Raw genomic sequence first — 18,428 nt, 5'->3', positions numbered from 1 at the left:
AAGAGTGGAGCTTTCTGAAAGAAAGCATCAGCTCAGTGTAGATGGCTTGGCCAAGAACGGTCTCTGATCTACTCAGAGCCAGCATGTTTCTTTAGACATCATGACCACGGGTTAGTGGCAGCAATTTCTCTTCACTCAAGTGAAGGTTTTTTTGTTTGTTTGTTTTTTTACTTGCCTTTCACTAGGTTCACAATCTAAGAGTCCCTGTTTGGATTCTAGAAATTCAGGAGCCACCTAGTTAGCAAAGAAGTCCAAGCGAGCTTCCTCTCATACAGGGCTTTGGAGCTGTGCTCTGGCTATGGAGCAAGCTCCAGGCAAAAACCTGCAGCTCCACTGCTCCGGAGCGGCTCCGGGCTCCGCTCCAAAGCCCTGTCTCAACCACTATATCCAATCATATTTACTTGCCAAAGTGTTCGTAACTTTTCCTTTTGGATGCATGCTAAGTAACCATCATCCATTCCTTGGTTGCTCCTACACCAATTCCTACAGAGCACTTTGAGGTTACCCTTGAAGGCCACTAAAAAAGTTCAGGTAATGTCAGATGCTACCTGCTTAACTCGCAGTGTTTCTTGCGTGAAGTACATCACACACGTGCCCCACAGACTGCACACATTTCCAATTCATTTCCAGGTAATGCCTGCCTTGATCTAACACACTTTGGGGTCATGATTAGGTCACAGATTGCCCCTCCTCTCCTCAGGCTTAATTTCAACAGCTGAGATGCTCTTGCTGATTGTCACTAGATGTGTCCATTTGGGAACTGGGTATTGTCAGTTGAGGGCCTTCAGATTTGAAATTCACTCCCAACAGAGCCATGTTTGACCTTCAAGGTTCACCTTCTCACAATAGCCAACACTTTTAAAGCCAGGTGACTAAGTACAAGTGGCCTGGTTTTCAGGAGTGATAAGAACCCCCAAAGTCAGTGGGAGATAAAAGGTATTCAGCTCCTCTGAAAGCTGTGCTGCTTTTACTCCGGTGCCTGAACAGGGATTTAAAAACAAATGTAGACAGCTAGTTTTGCAAGCCACAGGCTTCTGTGGACTGGGTCAGTTGGGAGGGATTCTTGGAGTTGGCACTGTGTCAAGTTCAATTTTAATTCATGTGATTTTACAGTTTGTTTTGAGGTCATCAGGCATATTTTGTAAAATTCAAAGCATCTTGCGTTAAATAAGGTCAGACCACTCATACATCAGTTTCCCCATCATCGTCTCACCTTGGCTTGCTCCAAACCACTGGTTTATTTCTCTACAGGGCAATGAGCATCATCTTCCCAATCCTGGAGCTCCAAGCCAGTAGTTTCTCCTCCATGTGGTAGACAGTAGTGAATAAAAGGTGTTTACCCTTCTGATACACTAGTGTCTAACCCATACCCCTCCGCAATCCAGTCTTCTCGTCACCTCATTTCCTGGTCTGCAGTAGCTGGTAGCAATTGGCCCAAAACAGACAGTTTAACAGTATTCGCTATCTTTATACACCAATATTTTTGAAGATGCTTTTTTCTCTCTCTGTATTCCTCATCGGTGTCCAGCTCTTTAAATCACTGCTTTGAAGTCTCTCGGTGATACAGCAGAAGTGAAAGCCTTTTTTATCAACTGGGGTTGGCGCATATGCTCTGCATCTGCTCCAATCCCCTCCTCTGCCTCCCATCCAAGATCTCTGATGATTTTCTATAACCAGAAGGCAAAAGGTACTGGTAAGAGGTCACTGGACTATTCACTTAAATGTATTTTAGGATCCTTTCCTCTGGATGCTTCTATTTCCACTTATTCAAAGGCCTTTTCATAGTCTACAAGAGTGGTAACAATAGCTGGTTGTATGCAGCACTCTTTCCAGAACCTGATGATCTTCAGGTGATCCATGGCTGAGAAATCTCTCCTGAATCATGCTTGCTCTGCTGGGAGGTTAAAGCCCAGAAGTCCTTGCTTTCTCTTCACTTGTGCTTTTTAAAGGATCTTTATATAACTCAAAGGGCCAGCGTCAGGAGTCTATAGTGTGAGAGCCTTCATGTTACCTTTCTTATGAGTTATCGGAGAGTGAAACAGGCAGCTGACCAGAAAGGTAGGAAAGGATGGTATGTATGCAATTGCTTTGAGTTACTGATTTAGATTTATTGGAAATCTATCCAAATTTCACACAAATTAAGATTTGTTGCAGTCACTTTTTCAAAAGTGGAATAAATCATAGCATATGTAAGCAATGACAAACCAAGATGTATGGCCCAACTTGGACACTGCACACCAAACCAGAAAGCTGGGCTGATAGCACAGTCCTAAAATAAATGATAAAGGTGGCTAGGGCCTTCATAATATTTGGGACAAGTACCAGACAAGTCTATTAAATGTAGCCGGGCAGGACAAGGGTTAAAACAGGCACAGGGAAAATGGCAGCCGGGGGTGAAGGCATACACTGTTGTGTTGAACCTTGTCCTTGGTTGAAGTCTTCTATCCTCTACAGTAGGCGAGACATGGCAGAAGGTTATTTTAACCAAGAAGCATGTTATCAGAAATTATTGTTGACAGAAAGCACAGAACTGACTCTCCCCACAAACAGGCTATTTGATGCCATTTGAGGCATTCAAATGAGAGGGGAAAATAAGGGAATGAAAATGAAGGCCCAGTTGATTTTTAAACAGTCAATATTTTAATTTTAAAAAGGGCTCATCTGCACGCACACACACACACACACACACACACACACACACACAGAGAAATTTTTAAGAACTTCTTGTTTGGTGGCGTTCTACAAGCAAAACCAGCTACCTGGCAACAGAATATCCAAGCACAAGTTTGTTACTGTTGTAAGAAAAACAACAAACAAAGCAATTTAAAAGCAACATCCCCAAAACAAAACCTCATATCACCAATACACAGCAACGTGGGCACCATTAAGTTTTCGTGCTACTTCATTCTAGGCGCTCAGTCCACGGTTTGGCTCAGAGGACTGGAAGCGATCTTCTGGTCATCGAGTCCAGTCCTTTGCTATCACTGGCAACCCCGTCATAATCCCATTCATAAATAAGTACTTCCAAGTCCTCTTGAAGCTACCAAGTGTAAATTGGGGAGGCTGAGCTGATGAATACAGGTAGGAGATGTTCCTGTCTTGTTAGGTGGGAGAGGCTACCTCTCATTTACATTTTTTTTTTTTTTTTGATAAAGTGCTGTAGTGTCAGCAAAGACACTGGGCATGACCAGGGCCCTGGAGGAGGTCTCAATGACAGCAGGCTCCCCCACTCTGAAAGAAGACATCTTAAACTCAATCTAGCGTTTTGTTAGACAATATAAAAAAACTGCAGGGCTGGCACAAGATGATCAAGTTTGCCACCATGGGTGGAATGGGCCATTTCTGCTGATCTTTGTTCTCTTAGGATTCTTTGCTTTCCAGTGCAATATTTGAGTGAATAATTTGACCAAGCATTACAAGGACTGCGTGTGTCTTTCAGTGCAGGTTTTTCCATTCTCACAATTGGCAGCAACTACCAACTGCTTTCTGAAGTAGAAGGGTGAGAGATCCGCTTTCCTATATGCATGTACCTGGACGCTAAATATGAGTGAGGCAAGAGGCTTCTCAGACCTTGAGAGACTATGCACTGCATATAGTCTGAGGGTTGTAGCTCTTAGTAAAGGCATATTTGAGAAATGCCTAGCAAGAAACGGTGCATTTAAGGTTTCAAGAGGTCACAGTGATTCCATAATTCAGAGAATTAATCCAACAAGGCTGATGCAGTTGGTTAGAATCCTGCAGGTTAGCCAGTGGGACCATCACACTTTAAGCAATTGGAAAGTGTTTTTTATTTATTTATTTATAAAGCAACGTGGATGAGAACAGCGTCCATTTCATGAGGGCTCATCTGCTCCCCTGTTGCTTATTCTTCACCTTAGGTTTTCCTAGGTTATGAATCTTTCACTTCAGCAGTGCAATGCTCTTCTCTTCCAGACCAGAGATCCTGAAGCACCTTTTCTCCTCTTATTTTAAGTGTGGTTTTGTGGCAGTGTTTTTTTACATTAACAGTCCCCGGTTGCAGTCAGATGATGGCACAGTTTAGGATCAATGCTAAGACATTTGCAGAGGCTTTCAACAGAGGTGGGTCACAGTTTTGCTAGGAAAGGTGAGAGAAACATTTTTTTAAACAGGAAGCCCAAGCTCACATTCAACATAACTTCAAAACATGCTCTGAGCCAATCACAGCACAAGGAAACTGATTATGCAATAACTGGGTGTTACCCCCAAACTAGAATGGAGCAGAAGAATGGGGATAAACAGGAACAGGGAGCAAAAAGTGGCTCAGTGTAGGTCAAGGACATTTCCATTTCAGAGGAATGGGAAAAACTAAGGAGGAAATTACAACTGGAATACAACCACCTCACACAGACTTGAGGTCAATTTGTGTCTGGCGTTAGCCACCCTGAAGTTATGACGTTTCCCAGTAAATAAAATGCAATTAAGGATTTAATTACTTAAACATGCCCTTAGACTTGTTCATCTCCTCAGCAATTACACTAATGCTAAAGGGAGCTCCCCCACCCCACCAGTTGTTCTTAATATCCAAGACAATTTAGAGCTCAAATTAAAAAATAATGGACTCTGGTTACTAGTCTGTGTTATGTACCTTACCTGCACAGGAATATTTTTATGACTGTTACCCAATTTAAAAGTTAGTTTACAGCTATGCTATTTCATAGATTCCAAGGCCAGAAGGGATCACTGTAATCATCTAGTATGACCTCATACTAGAGTACAGACCAGAAAACTGCCCCCAAATAATGCCTAGAGCAGATCTTTTAGAAAAACATTCAATCTTGAATTAAAAACTGTCAGTGATAGTGAATCAACCACAACCTCCTTGGTACGTTGTTCCAATGGTTAATTACCCTCTTTAAAACATACCTCTTATTTCCAGTCTGAATTTGTATAGCTTCAACTTCCAGTCATTGGACCGTTTTAAGCCTCTCTTTACTAGACTGAAGAACCCATTATTAAATATTTGTTTCCCATGTAGATACTTAAACTAATCAAGTCAACACTTAACCTCCCTTTATTAAACTAAGTAGATTGAGCTCTTTGTGCATCTCACTATAAGGCTTGTTTTCTAATCCTTTAATCATTCTTGTGGCTCTTCTCTGAACCCTCTCCAATTTATCAGCATCTTTCCTGGATTGCCGACACCAGAACTGGACACAGAAGTCCAGCAGCAGTCGTCGATCCCTTGAGGTTGAGGATGATCTTTCACAGGTTTTATTTTTCATGGGTCCTTTGGTGACAGAGGAGTCTGATCCTTGAGCCACAGGCTCGTTGGCAGATGGTGTTGGAAAACAGGGTTGGCCCCTGATTGCTGTGTGGCGGTTGTCTTTCCTTTCTTTTCTGGTGTTTTTCCGTGACCAGGGCAAGGCGATTTTCCTCAGAAGTGGACGTTCCCTCTCTGACAAGTCTTCGCCGGTTATCTTATCCTGGGCTGCTGTCTCCCAGTGTGTGGTGTCGATGCCACATCTTGAAGTTTATGTTGAGGGTGTCTTTGAAGCATTTCTTTTGGCCCCACCAGAACTGGACACAGAATTCCAGCAGCAGTCACACGAGCGCCAAATACAGAGGTAAAATAACCTCTCTGCTCCTACTCAAGATTCCCGTTTATGCATCTAAGGACTACATTAGCCCTTTTGTCCACAGTGTCACTCTAGGTGGATAATCTACTGAATATGAGCTCCATGACCCTCAAATCTTTTTCAGTCACTGTTTTCCAAAAGTTTCCCCATCCTGTAACTTTGGCCAACATTCTTATTCCTAAAGGTATGCATTCACACTGAGCCATGTTAAAACCCATATCGTTTGCTTGTGCCCAGGTTACCAAGGCTCCAGATCACTATCAGTGATCTGTCCTCTGCATTATTTACCACTCCCCCAATGTGTGTATCACCTGCAACTGATCCCCACGGGACGCCTCACCACAGAGAGAGGAGCTGCTGGTGTCCAGTGGTTACAGAAAACAGCTGAATCACAGGAACCAGTGGAGTCCAAGGCTGAAGTGTAGAATGAGTCATTAGCACCAGCTCCTGTGAGGTGCCAACTGCCCTTCTCAACCTGTGGCTCTTTAGGCCAGTTCAGGGGAGGATGGGGAGCAGAGGTCAGTAAAAAACATGAAATCATATGAGAAGAAAAAAACCACACAAAGGGAAGTTAGAGAGAAACTAGACAGAAAGCAAGGAGTCACAGCATTGCCTGCCAGGACACTGTGTGAGGGGAGCCCATCCATCAACCCATCACAAGGTGGGGGCTCCAACACCCCCACAGGATGGTCAGGAACCACCATCTGATGCTCAACACTTTGCGGGACCAGTCCCTCAGTGATCTCTAATGAGGGCCTGGACCTCCCATTGTTGCTTTAACCCAGTTTCCCACTTGAGCAGACAGAGTCCAAACCTCCGGGAAACATTCAACCTTAACAAAACCACTGAAGTACGTTAAGACTAAGTTAGATGGATAGAAAATCAGAAACTGACATTTTGTTAAAGCAGTTCTAAAAGACTATCCCAGAATCTCCTATTTCAAGATCAAGGTATTGTAATGGATACACACCCTCTCATGTGCTCTTGCTGTATGTCTTAGAGGGCTACTAAATATACAGTGTTACATTAAACTAAGCAGAATTCTAGAAAAGATGCCCCTGAATTCAAAGCAGAGATACTCCAGTGACTGTATCTGTGCATATTTCAGTGCCACATTCTTCCATACTGCTGCTAGTTTGTTGAAAATTGTTGTGAAGATTGACACAATAAGCTATTGAAATACCAATTCAGAATCACATTGCACTAGTAGGTATTTAAAACTGTCAAGTCTCCAAGATTAAATTAGAATTAGGGACTTTAACAAGCAAGTAAGTTAACAAATGATTCATTGGGTGGCGGGGGGAGGAGGGGAGAGAGGAGAATGCATTAGATTTGGACTTATTCAACAACAAGGGACTATTACTAAGCAACCATTTTGAAACTCCCTGAAAGTCTGCATCTGTCTGATTTCCTTTCACTCAAGATTTCCTTTTACAAACAAAATCTGAAGATAACTATCTCTGGCTTGTTACATATGTATTCAAGAAACTCACATGCATAGCCACACCTCACATTAAATCAGAACTGTAACAAATTTGTTTAGCAAACAGACAATATATTTTCAAATGCAGGCGTAATCATCTTCACCTGCACATATAACAAGCTACCCCCAATACATTACAGTCCCAGGGTGCCTCAGTGAATATTACCAGACTCTGTTTAAAAAGAGAAGACAACTTAAAGTTGAGAGTAAGTCAGCTATTCTGATCTAAACACAAGCCTATGGAGGATACAACCCCACCACCCGAAAGCCATGCAGAGCACTTTTATTTAGCCATATAACAAAAACAAAGGGAATTTGGTTCAAACATACCGTATTGTTACTCCTTACAGAATGTCACTTAAGATTTCCCAATGGCTTAAAGACCAAATTACTTATAGTATTACGGTTAAGAGGTGTAACTTTTTCACAAATCCTTTTAATCCATTAGGTAACAGGACAGAAAACTGCCAGAATTTACAATGGGAATGGGAAGTGTAATATTCCAGAGATTTCACATACATTCGATTAAACAGTGTCTTAAATTTTATGGACCTGCTTTGCCTTTGGATACATGTACACAACATCCATTGACTTTAAAAGGGAAAGCAAAAAGACAAAATTTCCAAATAATAAAAACACAAATAATGTCAGTTTTAAATGGCAAAGTGAAAGAAAACCTGAACCCTCCAAAACATTATGATCACCATAACACGCGTGTCTTACCGTACTCACACATGCCCTCCTACAAATTCACTGGCAAATAGTTTCAGTCTCTGAAAGGGTGAGTTAAATCTAAGTGAATTTTATTCTAGTCAAACAGTAAATCTGCTGCAGAAAGAAAAAAATGAAGACCCACTGCAGTGAAACAAGTTTTATAATTTATTAAAGTTAATTATTTTTCCTCAAACAGTATTAGGCAGTGAGGGGAAGGAAAAAGAAGAAAACTGTTAAACCAAGCACTAGTCAGCAGTAAAAATCTTGTCTCCTGAAGAATTTGAAGTTATCCATCTCACTTAATGGCCCCCACACTCCTTGAATGTAGCATTCAATACCACCAGCCTACTGCATTGTACAATCTCACGATGACTCCTCACACAGAAAATGCCCATGCAAAGATGTTAATGAGAAAAACTTATGTTAAATACTTTTTTGGGGGGAAAGTTTAGATTTTAGGCAAGAACGGTTTTTAACCATGGCAAGAACATGCCCCCTTGCCTCACAGCAGTGCCAAGGTTACTGGAGTCGAGTTCTCTATTCAAGTTATTTCCTTGTGGGAAAAGATTGACAAAAGGTATTCTGGAGCGGACAAAGGAGAGAAGGGGGTCACAAGGCAGCACAAATCAAGCAGATTATTTTACCAACACAGATTCAAGGAGTGCTTATGTTTTTACTCCTTTTCTTTGGAGTCTTAGTTTAATCATCCATTTCTTAGGATTTGTCTGTTGGGAAAAGGGCAGGTGCTCCTATCTGCTCCCACCCTAAAATAAAGAATTACAAGGAATTTCAAAGCTCCCGTGTCACCCCAGACTTGGGCCAACTGGGATTCAGACACATTTGGGTTTGTCTCCACAGGCTAGCACAGGGGTCGGCAACCTTTCAGAAGTGGTGTGCCGAGTCTTTATTTATTCACTTTAATTTAAGGTTTCGCATGCCAGTAATACATGTTAATGTTTTTAGAAGGTCTCTTTCTAGGTCTATAATATATAACTAAACTATTGCTGTATGTAAAGTAAATAAGATTTTAAAAATGTTTATGAAGCTTCATTTAAAATTAAATTAAAATGCAGAGTCCCCTGGACTGGTGGCCAGGACCCGGGCAGTGTGAGTGCCACTGAAAATCAGCTCGCGTGCCGCCTTTGGCACGCATGCCATAGGTTGCCTACCCCTGGGCTAGCATATCCATCTGAGAACAGACTTCACAGCTCAAACATTCTTCCACCTACCAGTCCAAAGGAGTTGTGAGACTAAAGCTGAAATTAGAAGGTCTGCTTGTTGATTAATCCTGTTCTCTCTCTTTGGAAGGTCACATATATCCTTCCCCTCTTCATCCACTTCAGCGCTCCAAAAGGCTAATAGTTGGACAGAGTAAGCCATCACCTGAGATAGACAGCATGGAGAGAGGGCTTTTTTCTATTCCCTTCCTACTATCAACTTGCAGTCCCTCCTCTTTGGAAATAAAGATATTGCAATAAATTTCAGTGACATTTATCTAGATGTTGCTATGGGACCACTTATGACACTGCAACAGTGAGATTGTCTCATGAAACCTGAGGCCTCAGATCCCTGCATGCACATGGAGACCCAGTGAGTTCAACTGAATTCCAAATGAGCACAGGCCTACATGGATCAGAATGTGGTATGAGTGCCTAAAACATGCATTCTTTGAATTAAAGGAGAGGACATTATCCATTTTAAAGTTTAAAATAGTTTCAGATACCCCAAAGTCTTCAGGCCAACTGTGAGCTTTTCACAGTTAATATAAACAAGTGTCCCTCTCCTCTGTTGTGGCTGTGCTTAAGACCCAGACAAGCAGCAGGAAACTGACCAACTGCCTGCACCAGGGGAAACACTGAAGCCAACCATATGCAAACTGAAAAAAAGAATTCCAGGCCTCTCCAATCTCTTTTAGATGCAGTAATTTTTGGCTCCTGCTTTTAGCAAGTGTAGAGAGACTTTTCAGACAGATGTAGAATTTTTAGACTGGCTCTGTCTCTTAAAAACCTCAGTCAGTTATTTCATAATATTGGCTTTTATTTCTGGCTTTGAGATACCTCAATAGCTGAATGAAAACACCACAGATTAACTTGGACCAAGTGCACTATTTCATGCTTTATCTGTACATACTGAAAAATGTAGGAGCTTTAGTCTCATTATTAAATATTTAATATGGCATGATAGAGATGAGAAGGCAAATGAGGAATAATGGGTAGTTCTCATTTTCCTGAATGGCAGACAAGACTCTGGCTGGGCACGTTCTGCCAGAAGGAATGAGGCCTTTCCATTCTCTCGATAAGGCCTTGGGAGACTGAGGTCTGGTGCCCATTCGCCTACAACAGATAGGGTGCCACAGATGAGACCTGATCAAGCACTCAGACGGCGCCATCTCCAGTGTCTAGGTCTCTGCCGAAGCATCCTCACCAGGTTTAAAGGCATTCAGGGTGGGCTTTGCCATTCTGTGCTTGTCTGTATTTTGCTCTATATTTTGGAATTATATCATTCCACTGAGGTTTGTTATAGAATCTCAACGTGCCCATTTGAGAGTTAACTGTGTTCACACAATTCATTTAGTGATACAAATTCTAGCCTATATTAGTTACCGCAAGTCTGTTCCCTTGGTACCATAATGATGGGGCCCTTTAACTGCACAGAGTTCAAAAGTCTAAACCCAGAAGAAATAAGTTTGGGGACAGAGAATGGAACAAACTGCCTCTCTCCTCAGTAGCAGAAAGGGGAGTGCAGGCATGCATACCACACAAAACAGAGTATTGGTTTATCACCATTTAATACTTTAAAAATTCCCCCCAGTACCCTTCATATTATTTCTACACGGTCTCCTTTCTATCACCGCTGAACTATCCATTACATTATTTCAGCATGCATGCATTACAGAGGTAGTTCGCTTGAAACCCTGAACATTTGTTCCTAAAGATGTTCAGAACAGGACATGTCCACAATGACTCTCAGCCGTTTTAACATAGCTACTGGCCCAGTTATTGACATGTAGCTCTGACAATAAGCATGCTGCTCAGAGAAATCACACACCAGCAGCATCTTATGCCACCTACGTACAGTACAATATATTTGCATATTGAACAGAATGACGTTTGCCTTTTTAAAAAAAAAGGCATGACAATTTTACATAGGAAAGGAACTGCCAGGATGACACCAACTGCTGTGATGAAAACCAACAAAAGCAAGGAAATGTATAGTTAAGGGTGAAATCTACCACATCTCCTCCAATACCTCTGCACACAATGGGGCATCTTCCACTCCTTCCTTAGCGCTCCCCGTGGTGCTGAGTACTGGTGGAGATACAGTTCATTTAATCCCTAACTGAGAATTCCTTTGGCTTTCATTTTCTGTTGCAGCCTTGATGTTCTTTTAATGTATTTTTTCCCCTTGTGACTCTTTCAGTCATCCTGCAAGATACTTCAACTTTGAGGAACGAGACAGGTCCCATGGACACTGTGAATGAGGACTACTGTTAGAACTGGACTGGGATTGCTGTCTCAAGTCATTTAATAAGGTTTACCCCCAAAACTGGGCCAACTCCCACAAATGAGGTAAGTAGAGAGGATCCTAACTTATACACAAACTGCTAAATGGTTTAGCCACCACCTAACTGACCATACCAGTTAACACTGTAAACTTTAAATATTTCAATGAAAAATAAAGCAAAATGGATGTGGCTGCCCAGAGATTCTAGACCCAGCCTTATGATTGATAGACAATGGTCATATTGACTCAAGTTGCTAAGCTGGCGTGGAAAAAGGCCCGTCAGGTTCTTTAGATTCCTCTGCAGTTCTAAACAATTCTTCACTCTAATTTTAGACCGAAGCTTTGTAAAGTATTCTTTTAGCACCCTCATATTTATATGGGATTGAATTTCCAAATGCTGATCTTAACTCTTATCCAGGAAGATTTCAGCCATATTCTGGATACTGCTTTGTGAATAGCCAGTTTAATGCTCTCTTGTTTTAAGCTGACTAGATTTTAAGGTTTGCACTGTTGTAGCCAGATTGGTCCCAGGATATGAGAGAGACAAGGTAAGTGAGGTAGCATTTTTTATTGAACCAACTTCTGTTGGTGGAGAAGACAAGCTTTCATGCTTCACAGAGCTCTTCAGACCCTAAGGTCTGGAAGCAGTGGCATTAGATGAAACAGTCATTGGAAGGCTGGAAGCAGTAGAAATGAGAGCCCTTCTGAAGATAGCAGGCGTAAAGGAGAATTAAGTGGAAATGAAAGCAGGCTTTGAAGTCAGGATACAGGATTGGCTGCCGTCAAATGTAGACGACAAACAGATGACAAGAAAATAATGCAGACTCAAACAAGGTCAGTCAGACCTAGAGACCGACCACCAACTAGATGTCAGGAAACTACCCGGGGGCACGACCAGGCTGGGCGTAGCGGAGGACAAACCATGGACAGGACAGAATGGCACTGCTGTACTGCTCCCCATGTCTGGAAAGATGCTTTGGGATGAGAAGTAGTAGGGGCACAGGACCAAGAGTGCCTTCAAAGGGTTATTTACTACATGAGGAAGACACTAAGACTGCAGCAAAGGTTCTTACTGAACCTTCCAGCATCACAACTACACCTGTAAGCAGGCCTCCCTCCTCCCCTCAATAACCTCCTAGTATCCACATCACACTAAAGATCCCAACCTTACAAATACTTACACACACACAACTTTACTAACGTAAGTAGTCTCATTGAAGTTAATAGACCTTCTATGAGTAAAGAGGTACACAGGACTGGGGTCTAGACATACACAACATGACAACGCCGATACAACCTGTATCCCCGGCCTCATTAAAAGAGAAAAGTACTGTATTTGTCAAAGTCAAATCCACTGTACTTATAACACAGCAGTGTCTGAAGTCCACATTTCCAAGAAGAGAGTGTTAAAACGCATTTCCCAGCTCATGCATCCACCACACAAGTAACACCTTTGGGTATATTCTATTAAGTTTGGAATGTGGGGGGAGGGGGGGAGAAGTTAGTATTGCCCTGGGTTATTTTTAAATAACTAGAAAGCACCAGAACTACCACGAGGTACACAGCTCTGTTTTAGGTTAGCTAAACATTATGTTCATTAATCTCCACAGCATAAGAAAAAGAAACATTTCAATTCCACGTCCCTAAAGATTTTCTACCTTCTATGCAAGAGATGGAATGGAGGCTGGAAGATTTGCTGTCTCAGTGGGCCACCAGCATCTCTCCGGAAATGAAGTTTTTGTTGCTCCTGGCCCAGACTCACTGAGAGTTGAAACCTTACTCTCCTGCTTCCACTGTGTCAAAAGTAAGAAGGTGGGGGCAGGAGTTCAATTACACCAGACACTCAGGGAGAGAAAGAAGAGAGAAGCCCAGGCCAGCAGCAGTAAAAACAGCTTTCCTGTAGAGGCATCACTGCTCCGGAAATAGTGTTGTCACTGTAAAAATATGGCAGTCCACCCCAATAGCACTAGAGCACGCTGCACAAGTTTGGATGAATTGAGAACGCTACTACTGCATGCTGTCCAATTCCACAGCAATACCTTGGCAAGCTCCAAATGCAAGACTCAGATTCTTACATTATACTGATTAGGAACTGAAGTATTTCAGACTCTACACATTGTACAAGGGCTTTAAGATGCCATTTTCAAAATAATGATGTTCCTTAAGGGAAAAAAAATACATTTTTTTTTTAAACACTACTCAGATAAGCATGGCAACTCCACTTCTTCAAGCAGGCACATATTATGCCAAGACTGGCTGCTCTTTCACTATATTTAGGCCTTTTTTGCCTCCTGGAAAACATGCAACTGTTGCTGACACCAGCACAGCTCCAAGCATTTTCACTCATGTTCCTTGCAGAACTCCTTTCAATAGGTTCAGACAACACAGTGGTTAAAATGCTAGTGATCACCTGGAACCATCTCCTAACTGCTTTGGCACTAACAATAGTGAGACATTCTCAGAATAGAGTCAGTATAGAAATAGCCATACAGAACTACCCCATTCTTCCAGGGTTACAGAAATTGACTCTCCAGCTCTCTGACTGCCTCATCTCACACTTGTCAAACAATAAAAGGTTTGGTGTGTGCTGGCAAGGAGCAAATTCATCAAGATTTTTTTTTTAATTGCCAAATTATCCCCAACTATTATGCTGATGTTTAAAACTGATTAGAAGTAACAACTTACAGTTACACAGATAATAGTGAATGCAAGAAATATGGGAAACAATAGATTTTATTTTCTGAGAGCCATTGTTTGGTATATCACACCGAGCAGATATAAACTAAGAACATTTGTAGAATGGAAATACATCATCCTGCACGTTTCAAAAGGCTACCCCGTGCAGATACATTATACATGCAAGAGAAATTATTCAGAATGAAATGCCAACACTCTTACATTGGGCTTCTCGGAACTAACCTGAGACAACGGAGCAAACATACAAGATATGATTGTTTCTTATATTGTTTTTGATGTAACCAGGAATCTGTACATTCTACAGGGAGATTGCTGGAAGTGTTCTGAGAGTTATAATATTAAAAGGAGCCAATGGAACACATGCTCTTCATGTGCACATACACAAGTACCAGCAAGGTTTTGACACAAGAAAATGTACTGTAGGTACGTGCAAAAGTAGAAGTTTCTTATGCATTTTAGAGGGGTTTATCCAATGCTATAAAACTGCAACTCCATGTGGCACTGTCTGATAGGTTGAATTTTTGTGAGCAAGAGGTGGATGGCTTTACACTGGGATTAGATTTATAGCCAGGGGTGGTGGTTTTTTTCCTTCAACAGAAACATTTTGCTGTTGTGCCTCAATATGAACATGATGCAGAGCTTCAAGTTCAATATTTATTATATAAGAGCAGCTTTAAATGGCACCTTGCAACTCCTAAAGTAGAACAGTACTTTAGGAACAGATGTCTTTTTTATTAATGTATGAAAAAGTCCATCCTCTGCTGGGCTGTTGGAAGCATGAACTTTTAAAAACAAAAAAGACATTTTGACAGTGGTTACAATTTAAACATTTCTCTTCATCCAGTGGCAGGGAGCCCCATGACTTAGGCTGGCCCAAGGTTCATACTTCAGTCAGGATACAACACAACAGAGTTTTTCCCCACCAGCCTGGGAGCAGAGGGGCTACTTTCTAGACAAAGGTTTGCATTTTTCCCAAACTGGGCTTCTAAAAAGAAACACGTTCAAAATCTTAACCTAGCCTGCTACACTGTAAACGTCCACCTCACCCAATAAACAAATGAGAGGAAAAACAAAGGGAACAATAAGGGTAGGGTTTATTTTAAAAAACTGAAGTTTTTTTAAACTGCAAAGCAGATTAAAGAAATCAAGAGAATGCATCCAGAAAATACACTTCCTTAACCCTGCGCATTTTCTAAATAGCTCATCTCAAGCACCATGTCTCCTCTCCAGCAGAAAACATTGGCTTAGATACAAAAAGGCAGACAAGACACTTCCAAGAGCACCTAAATGTAATTCATTCTGTTAATCATGTATCCTCCTGCCACTCCTAACAGTGTTTAAGTGGAGACATGAAGAGTCTCAGCTCTTTTGTTTGAGTAGCCTAGAGCCTAACAAAAAAACAGTTGTTCCAAGTCAAATATCAGAATTCACAGATACCATTTAGACAGCTAAACAGGAAGTCAGACCATACTAGGTAAAGGCAAACCACAGTACCACAAAGATGGATGCTCCCTGTCAGCTACATGTCACATTCAGTTTCACACAACCATGTGATCAGGAAAGCAGAGAGGCAGAGGCTCCACCTGGTTCTGAAGGCCTTGGCTAGTCAGAAACCAGGTCATCAGTCCAAAGAGATCTTCTGAGCACCTAGGGCCTCTCAGTCAGCCAGGAGACCAAGGAATGCAATCAACCCCAAACATGTACTTAAATCAAAGCTCATACACACAAAGGTTTCCTTTACACAGCAGTTCAGGACAGGATCTCAACTGTGCTAGGTGAACCACATTTACATACGTTGTCGCTATAGTTTTGACTTGAGGGTGGATAGGGCCCAAGCACCTTTGTTCCTATGGTACGTGCAGCACCCTTTACCACCTGGCTAAAAGAAGCTCGAGTAGTCTATCAATCAACATCAACACTTCCAGGAAGATGCTTGATGACAGAGGACACTGTCCATTTAAAACAAAACATGCTATTCACATGTGCAGAACATAGAAGGCAGAACTGTCTTGGATAAATAGGGTTTCCAGGGGAGAGGTGCCTTCCCAACGCACCCAGACTGATAAAGAGCTTGGTCAGTCCTTTACTCCAGGCACACTTAGAGGATAGAATAGACTCATTGGCCTGCAATCAGCCATGTATGATCCTTAAAAATCTGTGTCCGCTCTAAATGCTTGTTTGTTGCAGCCACCCTCCAGAACTGCTGCAAAACAAGAGTCAACCTCCCACATAATCTTCAACAAGGGCACAGTCCCCCACCCCCCTGAACTCCCCACTCCACCCTCAGCCTGTCAGTATCCAAGCGATGCGCTACAAATTCCCTTTTGGGGGTATGCAAAGCAAGTAGAATGCAAAACTGCAGATCACTAAGCCAGCATTTATATGATGCCTCTTCCTCCCGTTTTCTTCTAAATTCCCCCTCCCCATAACACCACCCCTATTGCTCAAACCCTCAAAACCAAGACTTGAAGTTTTAGACTGGTTGCACAGGAAGGGCAACAGTGTGATTTAAATTGCTTGCAAATAAAATGTCCTCTCCTAGGGAATCAGGTGAGGAGCTGTACCATTACCACACACATTTCCAAAGCCCAGGATGGGAATTTCCTGGGAAGGGGCAGTCTTCCAGGGCTTTCTAAAAATCTAGGCTGAGGCGGCCTCTGAAGCCAAGAGCTCAGTGCGCCCTCCCTGTTGTGAAGCTGCCCCTGCCCCAAACAGGAAACATGAGCATGGCCATTGGTGCTCATACCACCCACAGGGGAGGCAGTAATGCCCGGGCAGGGGAGGAGAAAAGGCAGTTACTGGGCTCTCTGTTCAACGCACCACATGAAAGCATGTGTCTGGAGGTGTTCTTGGCAAACGATGTTCTCCCTTCCCACTTCCAATGTGGGGAAACAGCACGAGGAGGGGGGGGATGGTGGAAGTGTCAGGCAGAAGAACCTAGATTTCCAAGGAGGGGGCGGATTTCCAGAGACACACCACACACAGGAGAGCACAGGAAGGCCAAAAGGAAACGCAACGGGAGGGAGGGAGGGAGAGAAAAATGACGATTGTTCCCCAAGACCCACAGCGCGGGACAGCAGGGGAATGACCCCCCCCCCTCGCTCTCCCGGGGGAGGGGCTCACACACCCGCACCCCACTGGGGAGGCGCCATGGCAACAGCACGGGAAGGGGCCACCGCCCCGACCCCGCTGCGGGGGAGGGGATCCCGCCCAGGGGTGCGGGGGGGGGGATCCCGCTCCATGCCCCGCCCAGGGAGCAGCCCGCCCCTCCCCCCCATGAGCCAGACAGCCCCCCGCCCCGCCCCCTCCCGAGCCCCCCCCGCCCCGCCAGGGAGCCCCGCCCCCCGCCTTCTCCTTCAGAATCCAGCGCCTGCCCCTCCCCCCAGGGCGGCCCGGCCTAACCGCCCCCGGCCCGGCCCGCCGCGCCGCGCGCTCCCCGGGGGGGGGGAGAGGCTGGGCCGCCCCCCCCCGAGCCGGCCCCGCTCCCGCTCCCGCTCCGCCCCCCGCCCCGCTCACCTCGGCCGGCAGCGGCGGCCCCGCTCGCTCCCCTCAGGCCGGGCCGGGCGGGCGGAGCAGACGCTGCGCCGCAGACACTAGCGGCAGCCGGCACCACCACAAACAATGATGCTGATTGGGCCGATGCCCCGCCGCACCGGCTCCGCCTCCCGACCTGAGCAACGACGCCCATTGGTCGGGTCGACAGACCGACGGAAGCCTAGACCAATCGAAGCGGAGGTGACACCTCGACGCCCGCCCTGTCGCTCCCACTGGCTGAGGGCATCGTTGATTGGCGTAGGCCGCGACCACTGGGCGGCGGCCAAAGCGCCCCGTGGGGCGCCTTTAATGGGGTCCCTTAGCCTGGACATCCGGGTACCCTGTGGCCCTATTATATGTCGGCGGGCAAAAAGCAAACTTGGCCCTACTCGGAAGTTTTGGGCCACGGCGGCCACCGTACTTCTGTTACCCCCAATTCTCCTCCTCCCCTTAATCCTTCTCCCCCACTGTACCCGGGGGGGGCACAGGGGTGACACCCAGCTAAGGCCCCATCACCAGAGTGGGTGCTGGGCACCCATGCCAGCACAGGCCAGGCCGGGGGGCGCTAGGGGCGGATGCTAAGTCTGGTTGGACGTATTCCTGGAGGTTTCATCACAGGCCACTATTGTCAATTCCTGGCGACGCCAGGGCCCCTGGGGGTGGGCACCCCTATGTGGGGCAGGCTGGCATGGGGGACAAGAGAGGGGCACGGGATCAGGCTGGCACAGGTGACGGGGGTGGGGTGCGGGGTCAGGCTAGTGCGGGTGACGGGAGGGGTGTGGGGTCAGGCTGCTGGGGGTGACGAGGGCGGGGCACGGGGTCAGGCTGACGAAGGTGACGGGGGAGGGATGTAGGTCAGGCTGGTGCGGATGATGGGGGAGGGGCGTGGGGTCAGGCTG

General features: G+C 44.6%; 1 protein-coding gene across 6 annotated transcripts in view; it reads right to left on the bottom strand.

Moving 5' to 3' along the window:
• The window catches only part of GATAD2B (GATA zinc finger domain containing 2B), a 78,720-nt gene extending 61,118 nt beyond the window's left edge, over positions 1-17,602 (bottom strand). For 5 of the 6 annotated variants that reach the window (XR_008442913.1, XM_054010552.1, XM_054010549.1 and 2 more), the window contains exon 1: positions 17,512-17,602. Coding sequence is in view for 1 of the 6 variants with exons in the window: in XM_054010551.1 (XP_053866526.1) it covers positions 16,816-16,820 (5 nt within the window). In the remaining 5 variants the exon portion in view is untranslated. Of the gene's footprint in view, positions 1-16,815; positions 16,897-17,511 lie in introns of those variants that run through there. The other variant, XM_054010551.1, reaches the window with a different exon arrangement.
• Positions 17,603-18,428: the final 826 nt, after the last annotated feature.

The sequence above is a fragment of the Malaclemys terrapin genome, chromosome 21, assembly GCF_027887155.1.
Source record: "Malaclemys terrapin pileata isolate rMalTer1 chromosome 21, rMalTer1.hap1, whole genome shotgun sequence".
NCBI lineage: Eukaryota > Metazoa > Chordata > Testudines > Emydidae > Malaclemys > Malaclemys terrapin.
This window is presented reverse-complemented; position numbering and strand designations above follow the sequence as displayed.